We start from the raw sequence: 27,629 nt of genomic DNA on the forward strand, positions 1-27,629 counted from the left end.
AAGTTTCAACTTTAAATTTTTGAATGTTTCATTCTTGAATCTCGTTGATAGTAGATAGTTGATAGTTCTATGGTTTTTATTATCTATATTAATTTTTTCATTGTTCTTAAAATAAAAATATGTTGAAACATATTTAGTATTTACTATAGTATTTAGCTTCCTTTTATATATATAATATTTTTAAATAGTAAATGCTAAAATTAAATAGTAAAGTCTTAAGTAGGCTGAAACTAGTTTGTATAACTTATTTTTACTTGGGCTGAAAAGTATCATGATTATTTTTATAATTTTATTTTCATTTTGTGAAATGCAGTTCTATAAATGGCATTTAGATTTGGCCAAAGTGTAGAAGACAAAAATTAATGAGGCAAGTGCATCTGATTTTGAGCCTGAGCCCAAGGGAAGTGATCATAGGGCTAATGTAGATGGTCAATATGTAGAAGAGCCTCCTTATGTTGCACCAGGGGTGTCTTCTATTGATTGCCCTTTAGAGATTTTGGCAAATTATGCTAGGGGTTCTTATGATCCAAAGTCCCCTCTAAAATAGTTTGCTATGAAAATTACATGCCCTACACCTTTAGGTGGTGGTACATGTAAATGGAAGTGTAATATATGTGGTGCATAGTGGTTTGGTAGCATTACAAGAATTAATGGACACCTTTTTTGGACTGGTTGTGGCATGAACCCATGCATATTCTTATCAAATTCTGAGAATGTGAAATATAGAATTGAAGTAAACAAACTATGGGGCATCCCTGATGATATTGATGTTCCAGTGCCTAGATCTTTGGCTGCTAGGCAACAGGTACAAAGTATACAGCAATTACAGTGGCAGCGAGATACATCTACTTGTATCTTGCATTAGAGAGCAGGGACTGTCACCTACACCATCCTTTTCCTCACTCACACACAGTTCAACAGGGGATAGTAGTAGGGGAAAACAGAAAGCAACTACAAGTTGTAGTGGTAGTAACCCCATCATTTATTTAACATGCATGCAAGGGACTGGTTAGATGATGTTGGTGATTTCTTCTTTTCCAATAGCATCCCTACACATATGGCTCGATCTCTCTATTTTGTGAGGATGATGTCCATGGCAGTGAACGAGGGAGAGCCATCATATGTGCCACTAGGTGACCACAAGTTGAGGACCACATCGTTAGATAGAACCTATGAAAAGGTTGGGATCCTGATTGAGTAGATGAAAGCATGTTGGATGGATTCAGGCTGCAACATTATCATGGATGGGTGGATGAACATTAGTCATCATCCACTCATCAACATTATGGTTACATGTACTGAGGGCCCATACTTTTTGAGGGAAGTTGATTATTCAGGGCATTGTAAAGATGCTGATTTTCAGTTTCATGTGCTTAGGGAAGCCATTGAGGAGGTTGGGCCACAAAATGTGGTCCAAGTTGTGGTAGAAGTAGCACGTGTGCAAAGTTGCAGGGAGGCTTGTTGAGGTAGCCTATAGGCATAATTGATGGACTCCATGTTGTGTGCATGCCATGAACAATACACTCAAAGACATGGGGAAAATAGAGTGGATTAGAAAGGTGGTTAATGATGGGAAAGAGGTGCAGATGTTTATCTGCAATCACCATACATCACATGCACTTTTCAGTTGCTTCGCAAAAAAGCAATTCCTGAAACCAGTTGAGACCAAGTACGATCATATTTTATTCTTTTGGAGAGAATGATTGAGTTGCAAGAGCCATTGCAACTCATGGTTATGACACAAGAATGGAATCGATGGCCTAAGTCCAGAATAGAGCAGGGGAAGAGGGTAAAGGGGATAGTGAAGAGTGATCAGTTTTGGAGTGATGTAAAATACATAGTCTCCATCATTATTCCAATGTTTTCAGTGATTAGATATGGAGATGCAGATCCATCTAGCCTTGGAGAGGTTTATGAGTGCATTGATTCCATGCTTGGGCAGATGAGGGCTACTGGCGTGAGAGAGACCCCACTCTAGCATTCTATACAGAGCACATTGAGCCCATCATTCACCACACATGGGAGAAGTTGAGCACTCCTTTGCACATGGCTGCCCATGCATTGAACCCAAAGTGGTACATACCTAGGCCTGGTAGAGTCACACCACTTCAGGATGATGAGGTGAAGAATGGGTTCTTTTGATGCATTGCTAGGATGTATGATATTGAGACTGCTAGTGAGATTCACAACGAGTGGTCCAAATTTGCTAGTCGTTCAGGTAATCCTTAAATCTTGCTTCAATGCTCTCAACTCTTTTTAATTATACGTTCTTTTAATTGTAATCCTTAAATCTTGCTTCAACTCCCATATGAAATGGGACTGAGTTCTTAAATTTGTAATACTTATTTGAATGTTCTAATATGTGTGTATCTTTGATCCTCTATTGTATACTGATTCCCCTTTTGATTAAATGATGACTTGTATAGAATGTCTTAGCAAGATTTTGTCCAAATTTATATTTTACCCTATAGAACTTGAAGGAAGTGTCTAGTATCTTCACAACTCCCAATTTTACTTTAATGTTATTGCTTGAACTATTAGCTGCTGACTCAACTAGGAGAGGCAAGCTTCCATATAGTTTTGATCAAATATGTCTTCTTATCATTGCTTTAAGAATAGGCGACTCAAATATTATTTTGGCATATGGGTGTACGTATCTCTGGCTATATTGATATTTTTCAATATAGTCTAATAATATATATATCTGCGTGAACTATTCATAAACAGATGTAAGGTTGTCAATCCTCTATAGGGTCACGGCTGGTGTAGATATACTGCATCGTCTCCTTTGATATGTCAACAAAATCTATCCAATGAATGACTTTTCAATGCTTTAGATATATTTTACCTATGATCTCTGTTACCCTATTTGCAATTTGATTATTAATGCGAGTCTTGAAATACTAGGTGATTGGATAGATAAACTGATCTATAATCTTGTGTAGTTGGCTTCGGTGATCGAGTATCTATGGAAGTTAGTTTTGATTCCTTGTTTCAATCTATTCTCATATCTCTACCATGACGGCACATGCCCTATTTATAACTTTGTCTTTTTGTTATTGGCCTAGTTGCAATCGGTCTTGTTTGGGTGACAAGGTTATTGATGCCCCTTCTTTTCCTCTTGTAGCGGCTCGCTTGGTAGGGATCAATTGCTTTATATGTTTATATGCGATCTTCTAGTTGAATACTGATCTATTGCTCGAATGGTACTAGTCCTTCAATTCTTTTGACGTTGAACTGCATATACAACAACTCACCAATATACCAATGGGGCTGCAATTTGACGTACTAATGTATTGATCCTCTTTTGCTTCCATCCATCACTTGTATATGACTACTACCAATTTGTCTATACCTTGTATCAATCAATAGTCCTTTTCTGATTTTTTCAAGTTTATATTTGCCAATCTATCCATGGCTATTGTTTGAAATTCTTTCAGTTCTATTTTTCCTTCTATCTTCCTTCGTCATGCTTCCTCCTCCTCTCTCTTGGTATATGAGTGCCCTAATATATGTGCCTAGGTGAAGGATCACGATTATTACTTCTGTAATATAAATTAATATTAGGTCTGCTTTAATATATTTAATATTAATTGAATAGTTTGACTAATTTAAAAATATATTTTAATTCTAACATATAAATATTTACATTATTATATTTAGGATATATTTTGTAGATGTATTCCTAAATATACATATACTTCACTTTATCGTATTAATGATAGATCATTATATTATATTGTTTCTTAATATATATTTCAAATTCATATTATGATAAAATACATCATATTTTAAATAATTATAGTTTATAATAATGACTTTACATTAGATATCTTCATCGATCAATTTCCAATTTACATATTGAATATATATATTTTATATGACAATATTCTATATATTATTGAGTTTATTATTTATTTACTTATTATCGTATTATTATGTCATTATTTCAATGTTAAATTTTATTTTAAATTTATCTTTATTATTATTAATTTCGTATCAAAGAAGGGGATATTACATCTCATGTGGTGTTGACCATGACAATGATAATTCTTATTAGACATTATCGATCTGCAAGATTAGTTTTATTCCCTTAATCCATGCTTTGATATTATCATGTGTATATACTCTCATTTCAATAATTTTTATGCTCTTTGTTAATATGATGAGTTGACTTGCCAAGTTGTTTCTAATTTGTTGAGTTGTAAGATATTCCATCACCACCCTAGGCCATCTTATTATTTCTTCCAGCAATTCATATGCTAATTGGTATGGGTATTTAAGAGTCTCTAACGATCCCTTCTTAAGCCTTGCTATTATATTCAGTATGATTTAAATAATACCAAATGTTCATTCAGATGAACATTTATTCATGTGAACAGTGCCTTCATTGCTGACTTCTTATTCGTAGTTTCTCACTAGAATTTCAATCTTTTGCACCATGAGGATTACACTAGAGTTTATTGGTCATAATGGGTGAATACATTTTGTTCTTTCCAGCTGACTAGACCAAGGACTATAATCATTCAATCGTATGTTCTTTGTTAATATGATGAGTTGACTTGCCAAGTTATTGTTTCCAACTCACCCAATTATAAAACATCTCGTCACTACCCCAAGTCATATTATTATCTCTTCCAACAATTTATATGCTGATTGGTATGTGTATTTAAGAGTCTCCAACGATCCCTTCTAAAGCCTTCCTATTATATTAAGTATGATTTAAATAATACCAAATGTTCATTCATATGAACGGTGCCTTCATCACTGACTTCCTATTCTTCGTTAGTTATATACCTGCTCTTCCCCATCGCAGTTCTCTTTTCACCAAGCATTTCTAATATCTACATTCTATAATTTTCTATATATCTCTCTATTTATATTTTCTCATTTGATAGTAGAGACACCCCTTAGCAAGGTCGTGACTATCATCTGATAACTCATGATTTGTTTATTGTAATATAGTTTCTATAATATAATTTTTTTTAAGAAATGAATTATATATGTTGTTATAAATTTATATTGATAAACATATTTTTTCCAGGATATAACTGATTTGTTTTTAGGAGAGGGAAACAACCCAACATAAGAGCCAATCTTCCAACTAGATGATAGATATGATAAGATAAGATAAATTTATTGATGTCCGACAGAAGAGCACAAGGGGTCTACGGGCCTGAAAGCTTACAACCAAGAAGACAATAACAAAGGGAGCAGCAAACGGTGTCCATAAAAGACAAAACAAACAATAGAAAGGAGAACAAGAAGAAAAGAGACCAGAGAGGAGAGGATTAGGGGTCCTTCCACAATGGAAAGAATTCCAACGCCGAGGGGTACAAGTTAGGGTGGATGGAGGCCTTAGCCCGTCTCTAAGAAATGCTGGAAGAGTGATAGGGTCTAGGAGACCTGGAGTGGATGGTAGTAAGAGTATCAGGTGGCCGTTTCGTACTCCAAGGGGGACAAGGGCATGAAGAAGGCCGTGATAAGTTGAACAGAAGCTCGATGCTATGATCAAAAACGAAATTGCAGAGTGTAGAGAATGAGACGAAAGGAGAACAAAGAGGAGAGGACGAGGGGTTCTTCCACAATGGAAAGAAGTCCAACAGTGGGGTACAGGTTAGGGTGGATGTGGGCCCTAGCCCATCTCTAAGAAATGCTGGAAGAGTGATAGGGTCTAAAAGACCTAGAGTGGACACTAGTAAGAGTATCAGGTGGCCGTTTCGTGCTCCGAGGGGGACAAGGGCATGAAGAAGGCTGTGATAAGCTGAACAAAACCCTGGTGCTGTGGAAAATGGAATTGTAGAGTGTGTTCATGGAGCTAGGATGCCTCCTAGAGGGAAAGTGCAAGACACCGCTAGTTAGTGTAGCTGAAAAAAGTGGAGAGGGACTGGTACATTCTGAATAAGCAGTAAAATCTCCCTTTGATCTCATAGTAAACAAGACACCGGAAAATAAAGTGGATTTCAATTTCCACCTGTCCTAAGGTGCAAAGATGACAAATGCAGTCATCCCTATCAATATGGTGATCAATTTGAATCCGAAGTCTGTGAGAACCAACACGGAAGGAACCTAGGGAGATGGGCAGGGCGTGGCTCCAACGACGAAACAAGTAACTTGGGCGAGAGATAACACCATCCTGGATGACAAGAAAGTGCTTAGTGGAGAAGGCCATTCGCAATCGTAACCCACTAGGTGGGTTTGGCCAGGTCATCTGAATATACTATATGTACATGTCAAGTTTAATATGCCTGTTCAGCTCCTGTTGAATGGGAAGGAGGTGAGCAAGAGGATCTACTGAAAATCTAGAAGGGCTAAGATGGTCAATCTTGATCCTGATCGAACTTAATAAGGAAGTGGCTTGAGCATACGAGCAACGAACTCTAGTAGTAGTGTTGGAGTTAATGATAGCAACAAAGGAGCAATAAGCAAGGTAGGAGTAGTGATGACAACCATCTGTAGAATCAACAAATCCACGAAGGCGGTGAAGAAACCAAATAGATCAAAGATGTCCCCAAGCCTGAAGGAGTGCGCCCCAAACTCGGTGAAGATAATACTATGTGGTAGACCGATGACATTTGATAATACGATGAAGAAAAAGTGCCTGCAAACGCTCGATCGTGGCCCAATTTGAGCCCAAGAGGGAGGGACCCCACACCAAGAAACTATAAAGCACAATAGATTTGAGCAAGGAATCCAGAAGGGACAACTTGGAGGAATTGTCCTAAAATGGTGGCTAAAATATCGTTTCTCAATCATGGCAAGAGAGCCAAGCCCTTTACCAATCCTAGACTGAATCACATATCTCAAATTGAAGTAGGGTCCACAAAATTGACCCTGAGGTAAGTACATGAGGAAGCACTCTTAATCTTGTGACCCTGAAAGTAAAAATGATGATGTGAGGTCTTCAGGAAATTAAAGATCATAATCCGTGTCTTACCCAAGTTGACTACAAGCTGACGTCAGTCACAAAAAAAAGCAAGGTCATTGAGAAGTCTCTGAAGGCCCTCAGCAAAGGAGGCCATATGAACTATATCATCAGTGAAGAGGAGGATGGGGATCAGAACCTTTTGCAAGTAGTAACCATCACCAGGGAGCGAGTAGTCCCTAAAGAACGCTTTGAGCTCATCGATATAGGTGCCAAACAATATGGGTGAGAGAGGGCAGCCCTGCTTCACCCCAATTAGTGCTTTGAATAGGATCAAAAAAGCCTGTCGAAGTCCTAAATATGCCAACAACCGTCTCCTAGAGGGTCATTGTAGCAATTAAAAGAATCTCAGGAATGTTGATGTCTCTAAGCCTCTGAAAAAGGGCCACCCAAGCATTGGAGTCAAAAGCCTTGTAGAAGTTAACAAAACAACAAGAGGCTTTTGTCAAGCATTGTCGTGCCCCAATAATAAGTTGCAGTGTGAAATTGTGGTCCATGGTCTAGTGGTCTGCCCAAAACCTCGCCTGACCCGTGGCCCAACAAAGTTTCCTATTGTGTTCTTTGGATAAAATGGCATTCAACACTATGGCATACAACTTGGTAAAGGTGTGGCCGATCATAATGGTCCTGTAGTTGCCAAGGTCGGAAGTCGCCCCTACCTTATGTATCGGGTAGATCACATATCTCGACCAAGAGTCGGGTAAACCCATACACACCACTCTATTAAAGAATGTGGTAAGATAAGAACCCAAGACAAAACTACTAAGCTTGAAGAGTTTTGCCTGGAACCCTTACTCATGAATCTAATGGCCTCACAATCCGGGTGGGCGTAAACAAATGGCAATGAGGAGGGGGATTGAGATGGATGGGGGGCTGGTCGGGGATGTCTTAAAGAGAGGTGGTATCGGTGGTGAAGGAGCAGAGGTCTAGGGTGGAAGGATGAGGGGGATGGTGAGGAGAAAGGGTACCCTTGAAAAGCTTAGGGTTATGAATAAGCACGTTGTGAAAAGATCTACACTGAGAGGTGATGAACAACAGTTTCTTCTGGCGAAGGAGGCAATAATAGGAGAGACACATTTGGGCAAAAAGTGGGGAGTCTGTAGCAAAGGTAGAGCGTAAAGAGTGGTGGAAGGTTTTGCAATCATCATCAAACCATTGGTTCATGGGGCAAGTATTCTAGTGCTTGGTTTTATGTTGGGAAGTGGTACAATGCGAGATGGAGAGGAGAGCTGATTCCCGAATCACGATAGGCAGTGAGTCAAACATGGAAGATGCCTGGCTAGAGTCAAAAAACCGATCAAGGGAGAGGAGACATCTGAGATAAAGGACAAAGAGAGCAAGATCGCTCTTGGGGAAGTGGTAGAGGATAAGGGGGTGAGTCATAACAGATGGGGGAGGAGTACAAGGAGGCAAGGTGCAGGGGGAGAAATGTTGGAAGAGTTCTCATTGATGTCAAAGCAACTCAGTATAAACAGACATACAAAAAAGACAAACTAATTACAAACATCATCGATGTCAAAGTGATAAACATGTAAGTTTAAAATTAAAATGTTTGAAGTGAAAAATAAGTTTGCCAATATAAGGGAATTATGATTAGACAGCACAAGCTTATTCCAAATTTATAAAGGCTCTCATTATAACATGCCAAAAACAGTAAGAAATAAGAAAGTGTATAATCAAACCTATTGATCTGATGTATATAGGATATACATAAGTATCATATTTATATTGAGTGAAGGAAAGTAAGTAGAATGTGAATAAAAACATATGAGAGTATATATATATATATATATAGGCTGAAAAAGTTCAAAGAAAGAGCAAGTTAAAATGACAGCCATAAGATTAGGGTAATGTACCAACATCTCCATTTTATGGAAGTGATTATGAAAGACAGCATGAGATGAATATCTATATTCACCAATGGCAAGTGTAAAGAACAATGATTCTATAAACATATCATACAAGCATTTATGGATAGTCAATGCTGAAGAACAACAATACAAGCAGTTTTGACACTCATTGAAAAAGCATCCACAAGAAAAGTATGATGACATTGAAATTAACGTGGACCAAGCAGCATTGAAAACACAATGATAAAAAAAATTAGAATATGTTGTGGCATAGAGTCATGATTATGATCTAAGGTTTTAAACAAAAGTTTGTATCTGTGTGTTGAGTTGGAATGTGGCACTAGAGGCAATTGTATTGAAGATGACATCATACAGCAATAGTGATCAAACCCAGCACAGCGTTTATAAAGAAAAAGCAATAAAACATGTTTGTAATGAACCCTTCTAGTCAATCATTAGTTTACCTCCTTTTTTTATTTATATTAGCATACTTTTTCAATATTTCTGTCCGATGATTCCCCCTTTTTCTTTTGATGCGTTGATATATTATATATGTATGAGTGTACTCAAAGAGTTGTGTCCTTTCATATTAAATATATTAATATGGTAATTGTTAATTATATATTATTTTAATGATTATATATTATATTATTAATTTAAATAATATTATGTAGTCTTCTATTAAACATACCATTAGATTATTATATTAAATAATTATATATTATTATACAAATTTTAGATATATCCAATATATGTATATCACATTAATATTATTTATCTTGTTTGTTATAATTAATATTTGTATTATCATAATAATTTTTTTTTATTATTATATATATGTACACACACACACACACATATATATGCATTTATTATCAATATTTATATTTGTAAAATTGTTAGAATTTTGACGATTTAATTCTTTATTCCTTACTAAAACTTACTCCCAAATTGGGACATCACAGTCCTCCCCTCTCAAATTTGCTTGTCCTCAAGCAATTGATTTGATCCTCATCAATTTATTCTCTGGATTTATTATTCCTGCATATTCGAAGTTGGGACTTGGGGAAGAACCAAAAACATGAAAAAGAACAAAAACTTCATTTTTAAAGGAAAAATGCACTTTCTATGGCAAAGATTTCAACAAGTGGCAATCGTCAAGCAAGTACATGCATAAAATCAGCAAGACAAGCATGAATTAAAAGCAAAAAAGAAAGAGTCTACTTACATGTGCCAAAAATGAAGGGAAAAGATACTCCAATTTTTGAAAAATTCTTCAAAAATGTTTGAATATTTCAAACTTTCACAAATTCGAATGAGAGAAGGCAACAATCAAGGAGAACTTGGTAAAAGATGCCAAAATGTGCCCTAAAATCACTCCAAGATCCAACATTTTGAAGAACATATGCTTGGGACATTTTTAGCAAAAAATGTGTTTCTCTTTGATGTAAGATGAAAACGTTTTGGTGTTTAAACACCAAAATATGCATCAATATGTAATGCAATCCCAAAAAGAAGCCAAATCGATTTGCTTTGGAGCCAAAACATAGACCAAAAATGGATCTAATTGTTGAATTTTCCAAAAACGTGCCCTAGATGAGAGCTTTCAAAAATATTTTTGAGCTTGCTAAATTCATTTTGAATGCAACAAAACTCATTGCCAATCAAAAATGCCTCCAATGGAAGAAATCTCATGCAAATCCATTGAGAAAATCTCTACTTATGATCAAAATCGGGTTCTTGGAGGGAAAAAACATGTTATTCTTCAAAATCGGACTTTTTGAATGTCAATGCATATATTAAAACATGTTTTTGATCAAAATTGGACCTTTTTGGGTCATTTGCATGTTTTAAAATATGTATCTCGTCAAAATCGCACTTTTTGAGTGCTATTGCATGTTTTGAAATATGCACATAAGCAAAATCAGACCTTTTGGAGGAGGATGCATGTTTTAAAATGCATCTCACCTTTTAGATGTAAAAGCATAAAAACTTCACTTTTGATGCAGTAGAATCAAAAAGGTCCACTTATGGTAGATTTGTGATTTAATGACATCAAAAAGGTCCACCAAAATGAACTTTATATGCAGTAACATATAAAATGTCCACTTTTGATGACTTTTTGTCATTTAGTTCACTTAAAATTATAAAAATGTTACATTTAAATAAACATTTGATTTAAAGACCAAAAATTAAACTAGAACTATATAGTTATATAGTTACTTTAAGTGAAAAATTAAAAAGTAACTCAACTTAAAATTATACCATAAAGTACACTATAGTCACTTAAAGTTAAAAATTTGAAGTTAAAGTAACTTAAAAACATAACAAAAAGTGAAAGTCAAAATTAAAAATATAACATCATATTTTTAATTTGTGTTGTTGCACCAAAAAGGTCCACTTTTGAGGCACTAAAACAGCCATATCTCTTGACTGACAACTCTGATTGAGCTCTAGGTTAGACCGAATCAAAGCGAAAAACAAAATGCATGACATGAGCAAAACCAAAAGACTAAAAACCAACAAGCGCAAACTCAAAAGCAAAGAACAGACAATGAAGGCTTCAAAAATCAAGCAAAGGCTCGACAGCAAGCAAAACGAAAAACACTTGACGAAGGCCTTCAATAAAAAGATTTAATATACGAATTGAAATGGATCGATTGATCAACATTAAACAATTGAATATCAAATTCAAGCTTAGAGAAACACAAAACTAGCTTGAAAAAGTTTCGTGCTATTACCAACATTTTGTGATGACAAAATACAGGACAATAGAGCGTTTCTCTATGCTTCAGTACCAATTTATCTCTTGCCATTCTCCTTCAATCTAAGTAATAGTCATTTTACTCCTAACTTTAACACTGAGACTTGACTGGCTTCAAATTCCATCTCTCTCACTTCATCCAATTCCTCTTCTAAATTAAAGGTCCAATATTTTTACCATCTAAGGCTCCTACACCACCTACTCCTACAACTCAAGTGAAAAAAGAGGGTCTCCATTTCCAATGGGGCAATGGTGTGAAAACCTTACAATATCTATACCAAGGCACAAAGAGCCATAGGAGGAAAGGAAACCATGGTTGGAGAAGATGAAGAGGTGTAATAGGTGGAGGCACATGCATAGGGAATAATACCAATAGAGTTTGTATTGATGCAAGAGGATCCCCTACTAGTGCTCGTACAGGGCATGGATGTTATATGGGAGAGGGTTATGCTAGTACAGGCAGAAGCACTAGAGGAGCCACTCATACTAGCACTCATACCAATACCGTAGTGAGAGAGATCTATACTGTTGGTAACTAATTGGAGTGTCAAGCCATCTACAATGCCCAAGATCATATTTAGCCTCCCTTAACTCCCACCCATTGCCCACTTGGTTCCAATAGAGGGAACACATTAGCTATAGCTGGCAAAGCTGGTAGACTTAATAACACACTATTTCAAGCCCCATACTATTTGCTTGTCGACTTCAGGAGGCATTAAACGAGATTCTCCTATTACATTAGTGGCTATACTTGCACAACCTGTTGGAGTTGTCACCCTGGCTACAATAGTTACAACTTTAGTACAGGATGTGACCCCTATGGAACGTAAGGAAATTCCAAGCCCTATGTTGGTAGTTACTGAAGGTGTAGACATAAATGGGGTGGGCTCTACTTGAGATCAAGAGGAGGGAGATGTACCCAATATAGATATACCTAAGATTGATGCAGAGAATGATACAGTTAACCTCTTAAAAGAATTCCAAATGATAGTTGATGATATTCCACCTCCCGTCTACACTATTGATGAGACAAAACACTAACAGGGAGAGAGAGGAGGCACAGTTAGCACCACAAGCAAATGTTGTTGAGGTAAAGTGTGGAGTATTACGCACAAGACCACCTCCTTTAAGGGGAAGGAGTGACAAGGGCCATTGATAGAGGTCGCATATAAGAGACACCTCATCAAAAGGTTTGGATGAGTCGGACATAGGCCCTATCCAATCTCTTTCAATAATTGGACATAGGCCCTGTCACCATGGAAGCAGAGAGGCTCCTTAGATTCATGCAAAAAGAATGTGATAGAGATTTCACAAAGCATCTCACAGGTCCCAAATGACAGCACACTGACCCTGCAAAGATCTTAGAAGCATGGGAGAAAGCACACAGTTTGGTAGGACAACCAAATATGATGGGTAACCTCTACAACATAGAAGACACCTTCGAGGATACAATCCTTTAGCTGCAACAAATGACATGGCAACATAGAAGGTAAAAGAGTGGTGTGTTTTGGCACTAGAGCGAGGGGCATTTTTGCAAGTGAGAGTGGGGGAGTTGAAGGACAAGTTAGCTTAGGAAACGATATCCTGTGCAGGGATGGAGGTGCAACTAGTAGTCACCTCAGTGAAATTGGAGAGTATTTAGAAGGATTTGATGGATGCGCTTAGATTATTGAATGCAGCATGAGAGAAATAGATGATAGCCGATCAAGATCTCAAACTCCACCAATAGCGTTTGTGTATGATGTCTTACACCACTCTAGGAATCTACATTGACCCTTTCTCACAATTGATTGCTTTTTGTACACATCAGCCATTTTGGTTGTAGTCATTTGGAGGATGACTTTCTTTTGGGAAGGGGCGATTGGGGGGTGATGTCTTCCATAGTTTGATTTGCGGGAATACTTATGTTTTATGGTTTGATTAATGATGACAATGTAATTATAGTTAGTTTTTGGGTAGTTGTAGGAGATTGGTGACGATTGGTGTATGCAACTAACCATCGAGCACTATATATGTAATTTGATGACACAAAGAATGGATTACTATTGATATGAAACTACAAGGATTAAAGTTACCATTCTTCCATATTATGTGTATGATTTCTATTCTGAATAATTATGTTTTCTTTGATACTTGTGAAGATTTCTATTTAGTAACATGGGGATGTGTACCCCCCTTTTGGACTACGTCCTTGAGATGGGGATGTGCTGAGGACTTGGGAATTCCATTCCCATGTCCCCAATGGTACCACCAAATTCTGCCAACGTTGTCAAGGATGGGAGGACATCTCAGTGTTGACTGTTTGTTGATTTGACTATTTATGTTCAATATTTGATGTTCCAATTCAATACAATATACAAGTATTTACTCCTTTATATCTTTATATCTTATATTGCAATACATATATTCATAACTAGCATTTTAAGTACCTTATGTATAGTATATAAAACCCTTGCCAACCCCCACCACTGTCCGCTCGCCATCCCCCCACCATCCCTAAATTAAGGCCCCCCTATCCCCCATCTCAAAAATTTGTCCCCTTGTTCCATTGCCCCCTCATTCCCCAAGGTAGTGTAACTAGGGTGCAAAGTATATAAACATATCCAGTAGTGAGTAAATATAGTCTCTAGGTAGCTATATCCTTGATAGGCCCACTCTTATTTATTCTATCATTTTTGGTCCTTAATTTGAATTGTTTTATATAGAGCAATGATTGTTATCCAATCAAATTGCCTGCACCATGAGAGCCATGGATGTTCTTAAGTTGCTATCCTAGATTTCATGAAATCACCAATTATAAAGTCGATCATATACTTTGTTAATGCCATTTTACTTTTTATGCGCTTCTCATTGTGGTCCAAAAACAAATGTTGAAGAAATTGCAATGATTGCCATTTTTTTCTCAATCTACTCTATGTGTTTATCAATTTCATGCATTAGATCTAGCTTACCGATTCGTGCTTCTTGCCCCTGGGTACGGAAGCCAAAGTGGACGGATTCCAAATGCGTCTGGAAGCCTTGCGGAAGCTGGTCAGAAGCCAGTTGTTGGCTCCCAGATGCGTTTGGAAGCCAGAAACAGGCTTCCAAATGCATTTGAGAGCCAACCATTGGCTTCCAAACACATCCAAGAGCCTGCAGCTAGCTTCCAGCCAACTTCTGTAGGGCTTCCGAACACATCTACGGGCACAACGGCCAAAAGGCCCTAAAAAAAAATTTAAAAAAATAAAAATTTAAAAAACAACTGAACTTGCCCATTATGCACATGTTTTAATTGCTTTTTTAAGAATTTTTTTGCTATGAAACCCTAAAATGACCCTAAAGGTGAATGTTGAAGCATTCACAACTCATTTTGGAACTTTGTTTCCACCTACGTCCACTTCTCATTTGGTCTCTAGATTGCATTGCCATTGTGAAGCCAAGTTCAGCATTTTCGAAGAGGATCAATTGAAGAGCGAAAGATAGCTTTCTTAAAGGAGTTAAAATCATTCAAGATAAGTGATCAATCCCATTCTTGAGTATTTTGATGATTTTTTTTGAAGTTTTGATGATTTTTTTCAAGTTCTTGAAGAAATTTTCAATTTTTTTCCCAATTGTTTTTTGAAAGATACGTAAAAGCAAGTTTGGCTATCTATTTTAGTATTTTTTTCTCACTTCTTTCCACCTGTATGCATGATGTTCATGGTCGTTAGGACCTAATTAAAATTTATTTATTTTTCTTATAGAATATGTTGCAAAAAACTACGCAAGAATGGATACTAGTGGTAGTGCTAGTCAAACTCCAGTGGTGGTCCAAGGAGGGGAAGGAACTGATAATTTCAAAATTGATATATGTTTTCCTTTGTGGAGACATACAACACAGGTATCACAGGTTGCAAGAGGTGGCTCATACTATTGGAAGTGCAATTATTGTCAAAGTAACAAAGGAAAACTTTTCAATAGCTCATATTTCCGAGTGAAGCGTCATTTTATGGGCCCTACTCGCAAAGGATTTGGAATGTGCAAAGGCAAAAATGGTACTAGGATGACTAGTGCAGAAATACTTTCATTTGTAAGAGAACAAGAAGCTACTGATGCATTGATCAATAGATCAAAATAAAGCTACTATCAAGGTTCATCCTCAAAGAGCAAGATGCATGCACCCACTGAACCAATTGCATCCTCCCAACACCCATTCTTGCAAGTACCTGTGTCAAGAGAGGACGAGGAAGAAGTGAGAATTTCAATCTGCAAAAGAGGCCCATTTTACATCATATTTAAAATGGAGGCAAGAGACTACGCTAATGAAGCTATTGCACGTTGCCTTTATGTAAATGGGCTTATTTTCAACTTGGTGAGATCACCATATTAGAAGGAAACGGTGGCAGCAAGCAAAGAATCACTAGCTGACTACACCAACCTGGGGTATGAAAAGGTGCGTACGACTCTATTGCAAAAAGAGAAGACACATTTAGAGAAAAAGACCTTCAACCAATCAAAAAATCTTGGAAAACTTTGGGTCTAACTATTGGGTCAAATGGTTGGAAGGATACAAGAAACCGACCACTGATTAATGTGATTGCAGTTTCCCCCAAAGGGACAATGTTTTTGATGGCTATTTATTGTGAGGGGCAAGTGAAGGATTCCAAATTCATTTCCAGAATTCTCATCGAGGCCATCAAGATGGTGGGTAGTGAGAATGTGGTATAGGTGGTCACAAACAATGCCAAAAATCATAGGGTTGTGGGTGCTTTAGTTGAGAGTCGGTATGAACATATTATTTGGACGCCATGCATTGTTCACTCCCTTAACTTGATCATGCAAAGGATTGACACTCAAATAGATTGGGTGAAGAAAATACACCAAGAGGAAGAGGAGATACAAATGTTTGTGACAAACCACCACATGTCACAATCCATTTTTAGAACATACTCCAAATTGGAGTTGCTGAAGGTAAATTGATTTTTAAAAATTACTAAGTTTCATGGCTTTTTAATTTAGTTAAAAATCAAAAATTATAATTTTATTGTCAATTGATATGACACGACTCCTCAAGGTAAAAGATGCATTGGGCCAAATGGTCATTGGTAATCAATGGGGCATATAGAAAACCTCAAATTCGGAAAGAGCACAAACGATCAGGGATTTGATCTTGAATGAGAGTTGATGGGCTTGTGTAGCATATGTATTGGATTTCACCATTCCCATCATGACTATGCTCTGCTTTGCTGATATAGATACACCTTGCTTGGGGGATGTGTATGATGGCATGGACACCATGGTTGAGAAGGTAAAACATTCTATACAAGCACATGAGAGTGATCCCACACAAAGCAAAGCTTTATGCAAACAATTGCAAGCAATTATCCACCATTGTTGGAATAAGATGACTACCCCATTGCACCTCCTTGCATATGCCTTATCTCCTAGGTACTATAGTGAGGAGGTAGTTGGTATGTCGGGTAGAGTTGCACCATTTGTGGATGAGGAGGTTGCTGAAGGGTGCCACAAAGCTCTTACAAGACTCTTCCCACTGGAAGAAATGCATAAAAAAGTGAGGGAAGAAAATGGGCTTTCTGCATCAAGGTTAAAGCATTCTCCATTTGTAGTGAAGGACAAAAATAGAATGGGAGCTATCATGTGGTGGTACATGTATGGTCAACCTTTCAAGCATCTTCAACCACTTGCAATCAAGGTCCTATCACAAGTAAGTTTTTTATTTTGTTTTGTTTTAAACTTTTATGTTTACACTTACATTTTAGAATTTAGTGTTTCACACATTCTTTAGAATTAATTTTCTTTTCATTTGTATGCTTAGTGACAACTATCTAGGTTGCTAGTTGTTTTGTTGCTGAAAGGAATTGAAGTACATACTCCTTTATCCATTCAGTGAAGCGCAACGTCTTTGTCCACACCAACTTGCATCCTTTGTCACGTAAGAATGATCATTACAAGGAAGGGGCAACAAAGCTTTCGGATGTAGCCCTTGAGTGTGCGGATTTGGATGCAACACTTCATGATCTTATTATAGTCAAAGATAGTGATGATGATAGGGTGGTACCTGGTGCATCTAGCATAAGTGGAATCATGTTTGGTTCAAATGATCTTTCAGCAGTTGGAGCTGATGATGAGAATGTGGATTTTCTTGCGAATCCCTATGATTCAAACTCTAATGAAAGTTGATTGAATCTTCAATCATTAACTATGGTTTTATTTTGTTGGAATCTTGAACATGACCTATTTGAACTTATTGCCTAAGACTAAACTCTAATGTTGGACAAGTATCATAGTCATACTATCAAATGATTTGTTTTTGTATATTTCTTGCATTTGTTTGTATGTATATATATATATATATATATATATATATATATATATAGATACACGTTTCCTCTCGCATGAGCATCCAAACAAAATTCCCACATGCTGTATCCGCTTCCGAAATCCACTTCGGAATCCACATCCGAATTGGTAATTTAGTATTAGATCACCAATTTATTAATGACACAATATTTTGACATTAAAGATAACCCATCTTGACATCGATGACAAAAAATTCCAGTAGAAAGAAGTATGCTTTTTATTTTTAAATGCTCTCTTTGCAAGGGATAGAACAGTTAGGAATTAGTATTCAAATGGGTCTTTAAATTAGCATCATTACTATGATTACTATACTAGATTTGTGTGCATTAACACTAAGTTGTTGTGAAAGAACTTAATATTGTATTACTATGTAAGTGTTTGTTTGTTAGTTGTCAAAACAACTCAAGTTTAGCAAGTGATTATAGGAGGTAGAACAACTTTTCTAGAATATACGATATAGAAAGCCCTGAAATATGTACTTAGCATTAAATGAAAAATGTTGTGGAATAGAAGCAAAGTATTACTAAATATAAATATTAAAGCTTCTATTATCTTTGCCCATTTTCTTATTATAGATTGGATACGTATCTAGAGAGTAGTGAGGATTTTCATTAGCAGGGTCAAAAGTAGTATGCATGCATATTTACTTGTTCTCAAACATTCTCACAACAAGGGATATGGGATGGATATGTGTTTGGAAAGGATACTGATGATAAAGAGAATATTGTGTGGCATAATCACAAACAAATGTGTAGTCAATATCATTTTGTTATCTCTCTAAGAAACAGTTAAATTGGAATAAGGTAGCAAAATATTTTAGAAAATTGGAATTCGGTCAATCATCAATCTTCTGTATGAAACTTGACATGACTAGTTATATTTTATATACAGGAACTGTGAAGTGAAATCCATTGCACCATATGGAGTTTTTGTTGAAATAGCACCTGGACGTGAGGTATGTCTTTGAAGAACATGCATGCCTTATAGCTATTGATACTGCACTTGTATTCTATTGAATTTTCTTCTGTATCAATTTAACATTCGTATGTGAGATTCATTGCTTCTTCCTTGGAGAAATATGGACAAACATTACTAATATGATATCTATATTGCCATTTGTACCCCTTTTATCTTCAATACGAGATCACTTGTGTATGAATTTGCAGTGTACTTGATGTAATGCATGTTGTATACTGAAAAGTTGTGTTTTGTGATATTGCATCTAACTAATAATATTAGAAATATTCTTACTTGGATGTTACATGGTACAGGGAACTTTGAATTTAAACCATGAAGAATTTTAACACCATGTCAAGTCCGAGCCTAAGTTGTTGAGAAATTCAATCACTGTTCTTGCTCGTATTGTGGGAAGATTGGCATGTGTCTATAAATGCATTCCTTTTCCTTTGGCATACAAATAAAAATAATGAAAACAAATGTTTTCAAGGTTATGGTCTCACCTTTTTTGCATGATACACAAAATTCATGGTATACTTTGTTGCATTCAAGTGCAAAATTAGTCTCCTGTTACTTTCTTATGATATATGTTCTGTAAATATTTCATTTCTATATAAAAGAGGTTAACGATATAAGTGTTTTAGATATGTTTTGTTGGAAAAAATAGTTTGCATTTTCAAAGAAACTTTGGTATGAGGAATCCTAATGAGTATGACAGCCCTAGAATTCTTACAAGTATGGTAGCATGGGAATCCTAATTCCTTAGGATACATGATTAAGGAAAAATAACCATCTTACTTGTGGATAAATGTCAGTGTGGGGCATGAATTTGTAACCTAGTCCATGGTCGTGTAAAAGTATTTGACTAGCTAGTAGTGCAAGCTGTTTGAAGGATCCTCGTGTAGTGATTAAGTCTGTAGGTTTATAGAAGCTGTTTGCAGTCTTTTCAATATAATATAGTTTGCAAAACATTGCATTAGGATGTAGTTCCATAAACTTGGAAATAGAAAACCCCACATCATTGTCTGAACTCTTGAATTCACCAATCTCCTAAAGTAAAAAAAATGGTGTATACCTGTGAATCCCCAAGTGGAAGCTGTAAAATATGATGGGGCACTCATAATAAAAAAAGCTCTACAATAGCAGCATATAATGTACAAACCTATTGTAATGTCCCCTCTCTGGAGTAAGATCAAAAAATAAATAATAATATAATACAATCTTGATTCTGTACAAAGTTCTTGAGAGATTGCAAAAGGTTTAATCAAATAAATGATTAAAGAATCACTAAATCTTAAGATGTTAGTCAATGGACCCAGTCAAATACAGTTATTGACTCAGAACTTCTATTAGAGTAATCAGAGTATGTGTGGCAGTGGTGCAGACTACAAAGGATGGTATCAATTACCATATTGGTTGCAGGTTCACAGTTATTCCAAAGTATAATGACAAAGCACCTCAGTCTGAGAACCAACAATAAATATTAATAGCATACAAGCGACATATTAATAACATGCAGCAATGATAATGATATATTAATAAATATATATAAGTCAGTGAATTTGTGCTAACACAGGTAGTTAATGTAATGCCTCATTCTCTTCAGGGATCACATGAGAAATGATTAGCCTATCTTCGCACATCTCAATAGGCTAATTAGAAGACTAAGGGATGATATCTGGGTCACAATGTTTATATTGGTGGAGAAATATAGATAATGAAATATTAATTTTTGGGGTTCATATTCCTAAAGGCACTTTATGTTATAACATAACATTATAAAATAAAGTGAGTTTATCAAGTAAAATGGCTTTTTTAATCCCACATTGAAAAGTGCAGGTTCACCAATGAGTTAAGAAAAAGTTTATAATGAGCCTTGTCCTTGTCCTTTACTATATAATTTATTTATTTGATTATCTGATCTATGTTATTTCTCCATAGTTATTGGTGTGACATTGACTTCATTTCCAAGGATGCAACCCCTTGGAATCTGATTTATATTATTTCTTCATAGTTGCTGGTGTGATAGTGGCTTCATTTCCAAGGACAAAACCCCTTGGGAATTTGAAGGTCGGAGGGAAGCCCAATTTTCTTTGTGAGGCATATTTACTCTGAGCTCTCTACTAAGCTTATTGCAGGAGTTTTTGTTCGATTGTGTAGTTTAATGGTAGGGTGATGATTATATATATATGATTCATTAATGGTAGGGCTGTCCTATGATTTTCAAATGGCAGCCATAGCAGATTTCAGACTCTTCCCGCAGTAAGGTTTTGGTGATAAGTGGAACCCATAATCAGTAATTTTCAAAGCATTGGAGGAACATACATTTGTATGGTCATGTGCATCATTCCTTGATAAGCATTTGCTGCCAAAGATACCTTTCTTTAGTGAATACAAACACCATATCTGCATGACAGTGCAGGCTCATATATGTCCAGATTTGCTTATGGGTTAAGCAGTGACTAGAAGTGACGTTGATGTTGAAAGTCCTAGGAATTGTGTATCTATTTGTATCACTATGCATTGTAATCAGAGAGTCAGCCACAACAAAGGTAATGAGGTGTTTGGACTCCCATTTGTTGCAGACCTGTAATGTCCCCAATTTTAGCAGGTTTTTGCAGTTGGCTTGGTCAGCTCACCATCGTGATCCTCGTGAGCTGACATTGGGATTTGAGGGTCTCAATTGTGGGTTATAGGTTTTTCAACAACCTATGGTGTGTTTTGGTTCCATTTGAGCAACTTACTATTTATAATTAGTCAAGCTGTTGGTTTCCATGAGCTCGGATGATTTAGAGGAATTGTGTGATGCTTTCAATTTTTATTTCGGGCTTCCAGTTTGGTCTCCAAGAGTCTTGGAGGGAGCGTCTATGTATAGTAAGTCACCCCGTCAGATTCTTTCATTGTCTTTCATTATCAGGATCACTTTAGTGTTGTCTGATTTTGATTCTGATGCTTATTCTATTGTTTTTGCAAGACAGGTGAATTATTATCATTATTCATCTAAATGCATTGACGCTGCTATTTTTGTTAGTGTTGTTGGTTGGTCACCTCAGTATCATAGCTCGTTAGAACCAAGACGAAATGTTTTAAATCATGGGAACAAGAAACAGTGACCTTGCATGTCAAAATATTAAGTTATGGCGGAAAAGGTCATTTTTGGAGCCAAAAACAATTAATAAATTATTTTAATGACACTATATTATATTTTAATGTTGTGTAAGAGGAGTTCTTTTGGGAAACAAGTGCAATTTGGAGATTATAAATATGAGGACATTTGATGAGAAAAGCATTTGATTATTTGTTTATCTCTTTGCTTGCTGTCTTTATGACAATTCTGAGTCTCTTCTATCGTGCCCTTACTGAAGTATAAGGGTTAGATTTTGAGTTTATCTTGCAATTTGCTACTGAGGTAAAACAAATTGTAATTGCTTCTCTATTGTATCTACTGTTATTGAGAAGTTGATTGAACAAGTGCTGAAGATTGGATTCTGGAGAACGAATTGAAGGGCTGAATTATTAGTTTTATGCTTATACGTCGTGGCTGGGTGTTCAATCTAAGTGTTAGAGGACCGTCGTTGCACTTTAGGGCAGCAACTTATCAATTGCAAGGTCATGTTCACATAAGGAGGCTTTTTGTGACACTTCTAAGGGGCCGTGTTACAATTTTCAAGAGTTATGTTCAATTTATATGGCCTGAGATATATATTATTGGGGCTGTTGTAGATTCACACTAGACTGCAAATTAAAAGTCAAAGCGAATCTATATTTCTAGGTTCTTAGGCATTTTAATATATTATTGTTGGCACTATTTGTTGGAAACATTATTGGTAATGAATTAAAGATGGAGCAAATCCTTTGTCTATCTTAATTATATAATTGCATAGTTCGTAGGGCAGAATTATGACTTAATGTTAGCATTCATACAAACTTCATAGTATTAAATTGATTTGAAGTTGTAAGTGCTGAATTGCATTCTATAGTGTAATTTCGAAAACCAGATTATCAAATTTGCAACAATAATAGTAAAGACTACCAAATGTTTGACGAAATGCTAGACTATTGATTAGCAAAGGAAAATTGATGATTGTTAAGGTTATAGCTAGCTGGGGTTATTATAGTTGTATCGGAGTGGTTTCCTGGCATCCTGTGGGGTAGGAAAATATTAAATATTTCAGAATTGCTGTTGTGATTAGAGTGATCAGCACTCTTGTTGTTTCCATCCATGGACAGATACATGGAGCCTAGTAGTTTCGGGATCTGGTGAAGTAGTGAGGAAGATAGGAGGAAAATAAATTCTTTGAGAGTATAGAAAAACTTAAGCTTCATCAATAGAGGATGGCAAAGAAATTGTTGAATCCAGAGATGGTTGACAGGCCAGCGAGGTATATGGTTTCAGCATTTAGAAGGTTGGCATGGAGGCTGCAAGGAAGGAAGCTTGAGTTTTCTCCGAAGGGTGTCTGTGATGCAAATGTACCTATATTTAGTACAACATCTGCTAGTCCTATTTGCAATGTTGATGATGGACTTATTTCACAAGGACATTTGGTTGTGGTAGTGGCAGCGAAGGATAGTGGCACTAAGCTTTAGCAAGTTGAAGCTCTCAGAGTTGTTGTAGTTAGTGCAGAGACATCCGATGCAGTTGTTACTACTAATACTTCTGGCTCCCTTGAGGAGGGGATTATTATTGGAGATTTATATGTGAGTTATCATCGTGTTGCTCCAATACACAAGGCAACTTCTTATTCAAGTGGGACGGATGCATGTATGGACTCACCCAGTTGTGATGTTGGTGAATTGGGTGCTACAGTGGAGTCAATAGATGTGGGTTCATGCTCTAGCATTATTGATTCACAACCTAGTATAGAGTCGTGTGTGTAGAGTTAGGTGATGGCAGTTGAGGCTCTGCCAGGTGGTAGGGATGCAAATAGTATGGACACCTTTGATGATTTGTTGGATGATGCTATGAGTTGCACCGAGTATGATACCCCTTGTCAGATATTGGGTGATGACTTCGAGGAGGTTTTGGATGAGTCTTAGGATCAATGTTTATAGGATATTACTATTGAAGTGAAAGCCGAGACATGTGGGGAGATTGATATTTCGAGGGCTTCCATTTCTTTAGATGAGGAGTTGATTGAGGTAAATAGTAGTTGTATCTCGGAAGCAGAGTTGTGTGAGGACGATAGCACACATATGAGCAATCTTGTGGTGGGTAGTTCTGATTTAGTTTCCTATTACAATGCAATTCGTGAGACGGGGAGCTTGCATAGGAGTCAGGGGTTACAGAGGCATCATGTGACTTGTTAGCTGAAGGGGAGTGATATTGACATTTCCTCAACTCTTGAGCATTATGATGCTATCCATCAGATGCTAGCTACATTTGGCTAGGGTGCTCCTATGTCAAATGAGCATGACAATAGTAGTTTTTCCCTAGCAGAGGTTAATGTTCTTCGAGAGGTTGTCAGGATCTTGAAGCATAGTTACTCTCAATTAGTCCCTAATAGGGATTACCTTCTCGAGTGGGGTAGCACCTATTATGAGACATTGTTAGGGGAAAAGGAGGTAGTTGAGGTCACCCAGGAGCTTGAAGTGGTTGTGGACTCTCTTCAGTATACTTAGTTGGCTCTTTAGGAGTTACAATCACAGTTGGATGAGGTTACCATGAAGCTAGAGTGGGTACAATTGACACAGGCCTCAAACCTTGTTTAGTTACATATTGTGGAAGTTGTTGCGTTTGCTTCTACAGTTGGGGTTGATGGATGTGATAATGTGGCTGACACATTTGTCCAACATATGGGTGTTGTAGGTAAAAAGAAGATCAGAGCATCAGTGGAGATAAGCTCTCATTGTGATTTGCTTCCTTCTGTCAGAAGCGGATCTATACCTTCATTTCATACAACTGGTACCATTGGATAGTTGGCAATGCCACATTTTTCAGAGGGATCAATTGTGGGTCGCAAGGGAGCAAGTATATAATTTCTATTGCACAAAGTCTTTCATGGAGTATCTTTTGGAGAGTTCGGATGTGTAGGAGGATTCATATAGAGTTTTCGATGATACTCATTCGAGGCTCTCGTGCTATTCAGAGGTTGGTGGAAAAGATTGTAGAAACTTTGTCTACTATGCTTCCCCACATGGATTTTGAGGTTGGCTTTATTGAGAGGGTAACGCAAGACCTGCCCGACCAATAGTTCGAAGTCAAAGAGTAGAGCCATCTTTTGATTCCTAGTTTGATGATGATGAGCCCTTCACAGAGATTGAAATTTTTTATTGGCATTACACTATGAGGAGTGCTCATCACTTTTCTTTTGACTCATAGGTAGATGACTTGGTTTTACGTCGGTGTGGGTTGGCTTCAGTTTCATACCATCCATTATGGGATGGGTTAGCACCATCTTTTGCAGATGGGATTGACAGCTACAAGTTAGACCCCTTGCAGTATCTACACACCCAAGACAGTTTGACAAAGGTTGGAGTTAGTGGTAATGTTTCAGGTACCTATGGTTGTTATCATCTTCATAGTGCAGTTGGGTGTGAGTATCAATTTGATGGGGGCTCAGGTGTGGAGAGAGTTGGTAATTTAGTTGGGTTGAGTTCCAATGAGTTGTTGCCTTCATCATTGCCTAGGGTTAGTTTTCAGATGATTCTGATGTCGATGCCCGTTATTTGGGTGTTGGTGCGCCAAGTTGCTTGTACACAAGGATAGTATGCACTTCTACCTTCGGGATCCAAGTGGGCTGTGATGTTTATTTTGCTCTAGGACTACTTATGGACAAGCAATCTTAGGGAGGATTGTAATGTCCCCATTTTATTAGGTTCCTGTAGTTGGCTTTGTCAATTCACCATCGCTGCCCTCATGAGATGACATTGGGATTTGAGGGTGTCAGTTGTGAGGTTATAGGCATTTTAGCAACCTATGGTGTGTTTTGGCTCCATTTGAGGGACTTACTATTTATAGTGAGTCAAATTATTGGTTCTAGTGAGCTTAGTTGAGTTAGAGGAGTTTTGTGATGTTCTCAATTTTTATTTTGGGCTTCTAGTTTGGGCTCCAAGAATCTTGGAGAGGGCGTCTATTTACACTAAGTCACCCCATTAGGTTCATTCATTGTCTTTCATCATTAGGATCACTTTGGTGTTGTCAAATTTTGATTTTGATGCTTCTTCAATTGTTTTCGCAAGATGGGTGAATTATTATTATTATTCATCTAAATATCTCTAGGTTGCTATTTTTGTTGGTGTTGTTGGTTGGTCACCTCAATATCATAGCTTGTTGGAACTAGGACGAAAAGTTTTAAATCGTGGGAACAAGAAGCAGTGACCTTGCATGTCAGAATATTAAGTTATGGTGGAAAAGATCATTTTTGGAGCCAAAAGCAATTAATAAATTATATTAATGACACTTTATTATATTTTAATGTTATGTAAGTGGAGTTCTTTTGGGAAACAGGTGCCATTTGGAGATAATAAATATGAGGACATTTGATGAGAAAAGCATTTGATTATTTGTTTATCTCTTTGCTTGTTGTCTTTCTGACGATTTTGAGTTTGTGGTTTTGTGCCCTTGCTGAAGTATAAGAGTTAGATTTTGAGTTTATCTTCCATTTTGCTATTGAGGTAAAACAAATTGTAATTGCTTCTCTATTGTATCTACTGTTATTGAGAAGTTGATTGAACAAGTGTTGAAGACTGGATTTTGGAGAATGAATTGAAGGCCGAATTACTAATTGTATGCTTCTACGTCCTAGCTTGAAGTTCTATCTAAGGTCATGTTCACCTAAGGAGGGTTTGTGTGACACTTAAGAGGGGTCGTGTTACAATTTTCAAGAGCTGCGTTCAATTAATATGGCCTGTAATATAAATTATTGGGACTGTTGTAGATTCACATTGGACTGCAAATTAAAAGTCAAAGCCAATCTGTATTTTCAAGTTCTTGGCATTTTAATATATTATTGCTGCTACTATTTATTTGAAACATTGTTGGTAATGAATTAAAGCTAGAGCAAATCCTTTTTCTTTCATAATTATATAATTATCGCACGGCAGAATTATGAATTAATGTTGACATTCATTCAAACTTCTTAGAATTAAATTGATCTAAAATTGTCAATGCCGAATTGCATTCTTTAGTGTTATTTCACAAATCAAATTATCAAATTTGCAACAATAACGGTAAAGACTACCAAATGTTTGATGAAATTTTATAGGGATGAGCTTGTATAATTTAATACTATGGTGGCACCATACTCTTACACACACACACACACACACACATATAGAAGTGATGAGAAAGTCAACATAAACCATTTATCGTACATATTTGGATTATGTTAAAATGTTTAATGTTTTATTGATTGTCCAATAGCTCATGCGTGTCCAATGAATGCACCCTTTTATGCAGTCACTAGGTCCATACTAAGATAACTAGAGGTCATACTTGTCGATCCGACAAATGGACTAAGGTAGTGCCCCATTGCGTAGATCCCATTAAGCAATGCTTGTCCCCTTCATTTGCTCCTGCAACCACCTGTGCAACATTTTCCACAATAATAACAAGTTCCCATGATAAATCCATATCATCATATAACATAGATAATAGTAAAGAAATTAGTTAATAACCATCATTCTGAAACTAAGCAATTGCTAACTACCATCATCAACATATGACAAGTAATGGTTAACTACCATCATCATTAAATGGTTATACATAATAATTGATAACAACCAATTTCATATGAAACAACGGTTACATATAAATACCCTTTTCATATGAATAGGAAAGAAAAGAAGATAAAAA

The 27,629-nt window shown here is 36.6% G+C and overlaps 1 protein-coding gene across 1 annotated transcript in view; it reads left to right on the forward strand.

Moving 5' to 3' along the window:
- The window catches only part of LOC149569630 (putative polyribonucleotide nucleotidyltransferase 1, chloroplastic), a 316,486-nt gene that overhangs the window by 229,119 nt on the left and 59,738 nt on the right, over positions 1–27,629 (forward strand). Inside the window, exon 21 of the mRNA XM_089822341.1 lies at positions 18,770–18,833. Within this exon, the coding sequence (XP_089678467.1) occupies positions 18,770–18,833 (64 nt within the window). The remainder of the gene's footprint in view (positions 1–18,769; positions 18,834–27,629) is intronic.

Source organism: Cupressus sempervirens, chromosome 3 (genome assembly GCF_028749045.1).
Source record: "Cupressus sempervirens isolate cs-2001-9-10 chromosome 3, ASM2874904v1, whole genome shotgun sequence".
In the NCBI taxonomy this organism is placed as follows: Eukaryota; Viridiplantae; Streptophyta; class Pinopsida; order Cupressales; family Cupressaceae; genus Cupressus; species Cupressus sempervirens.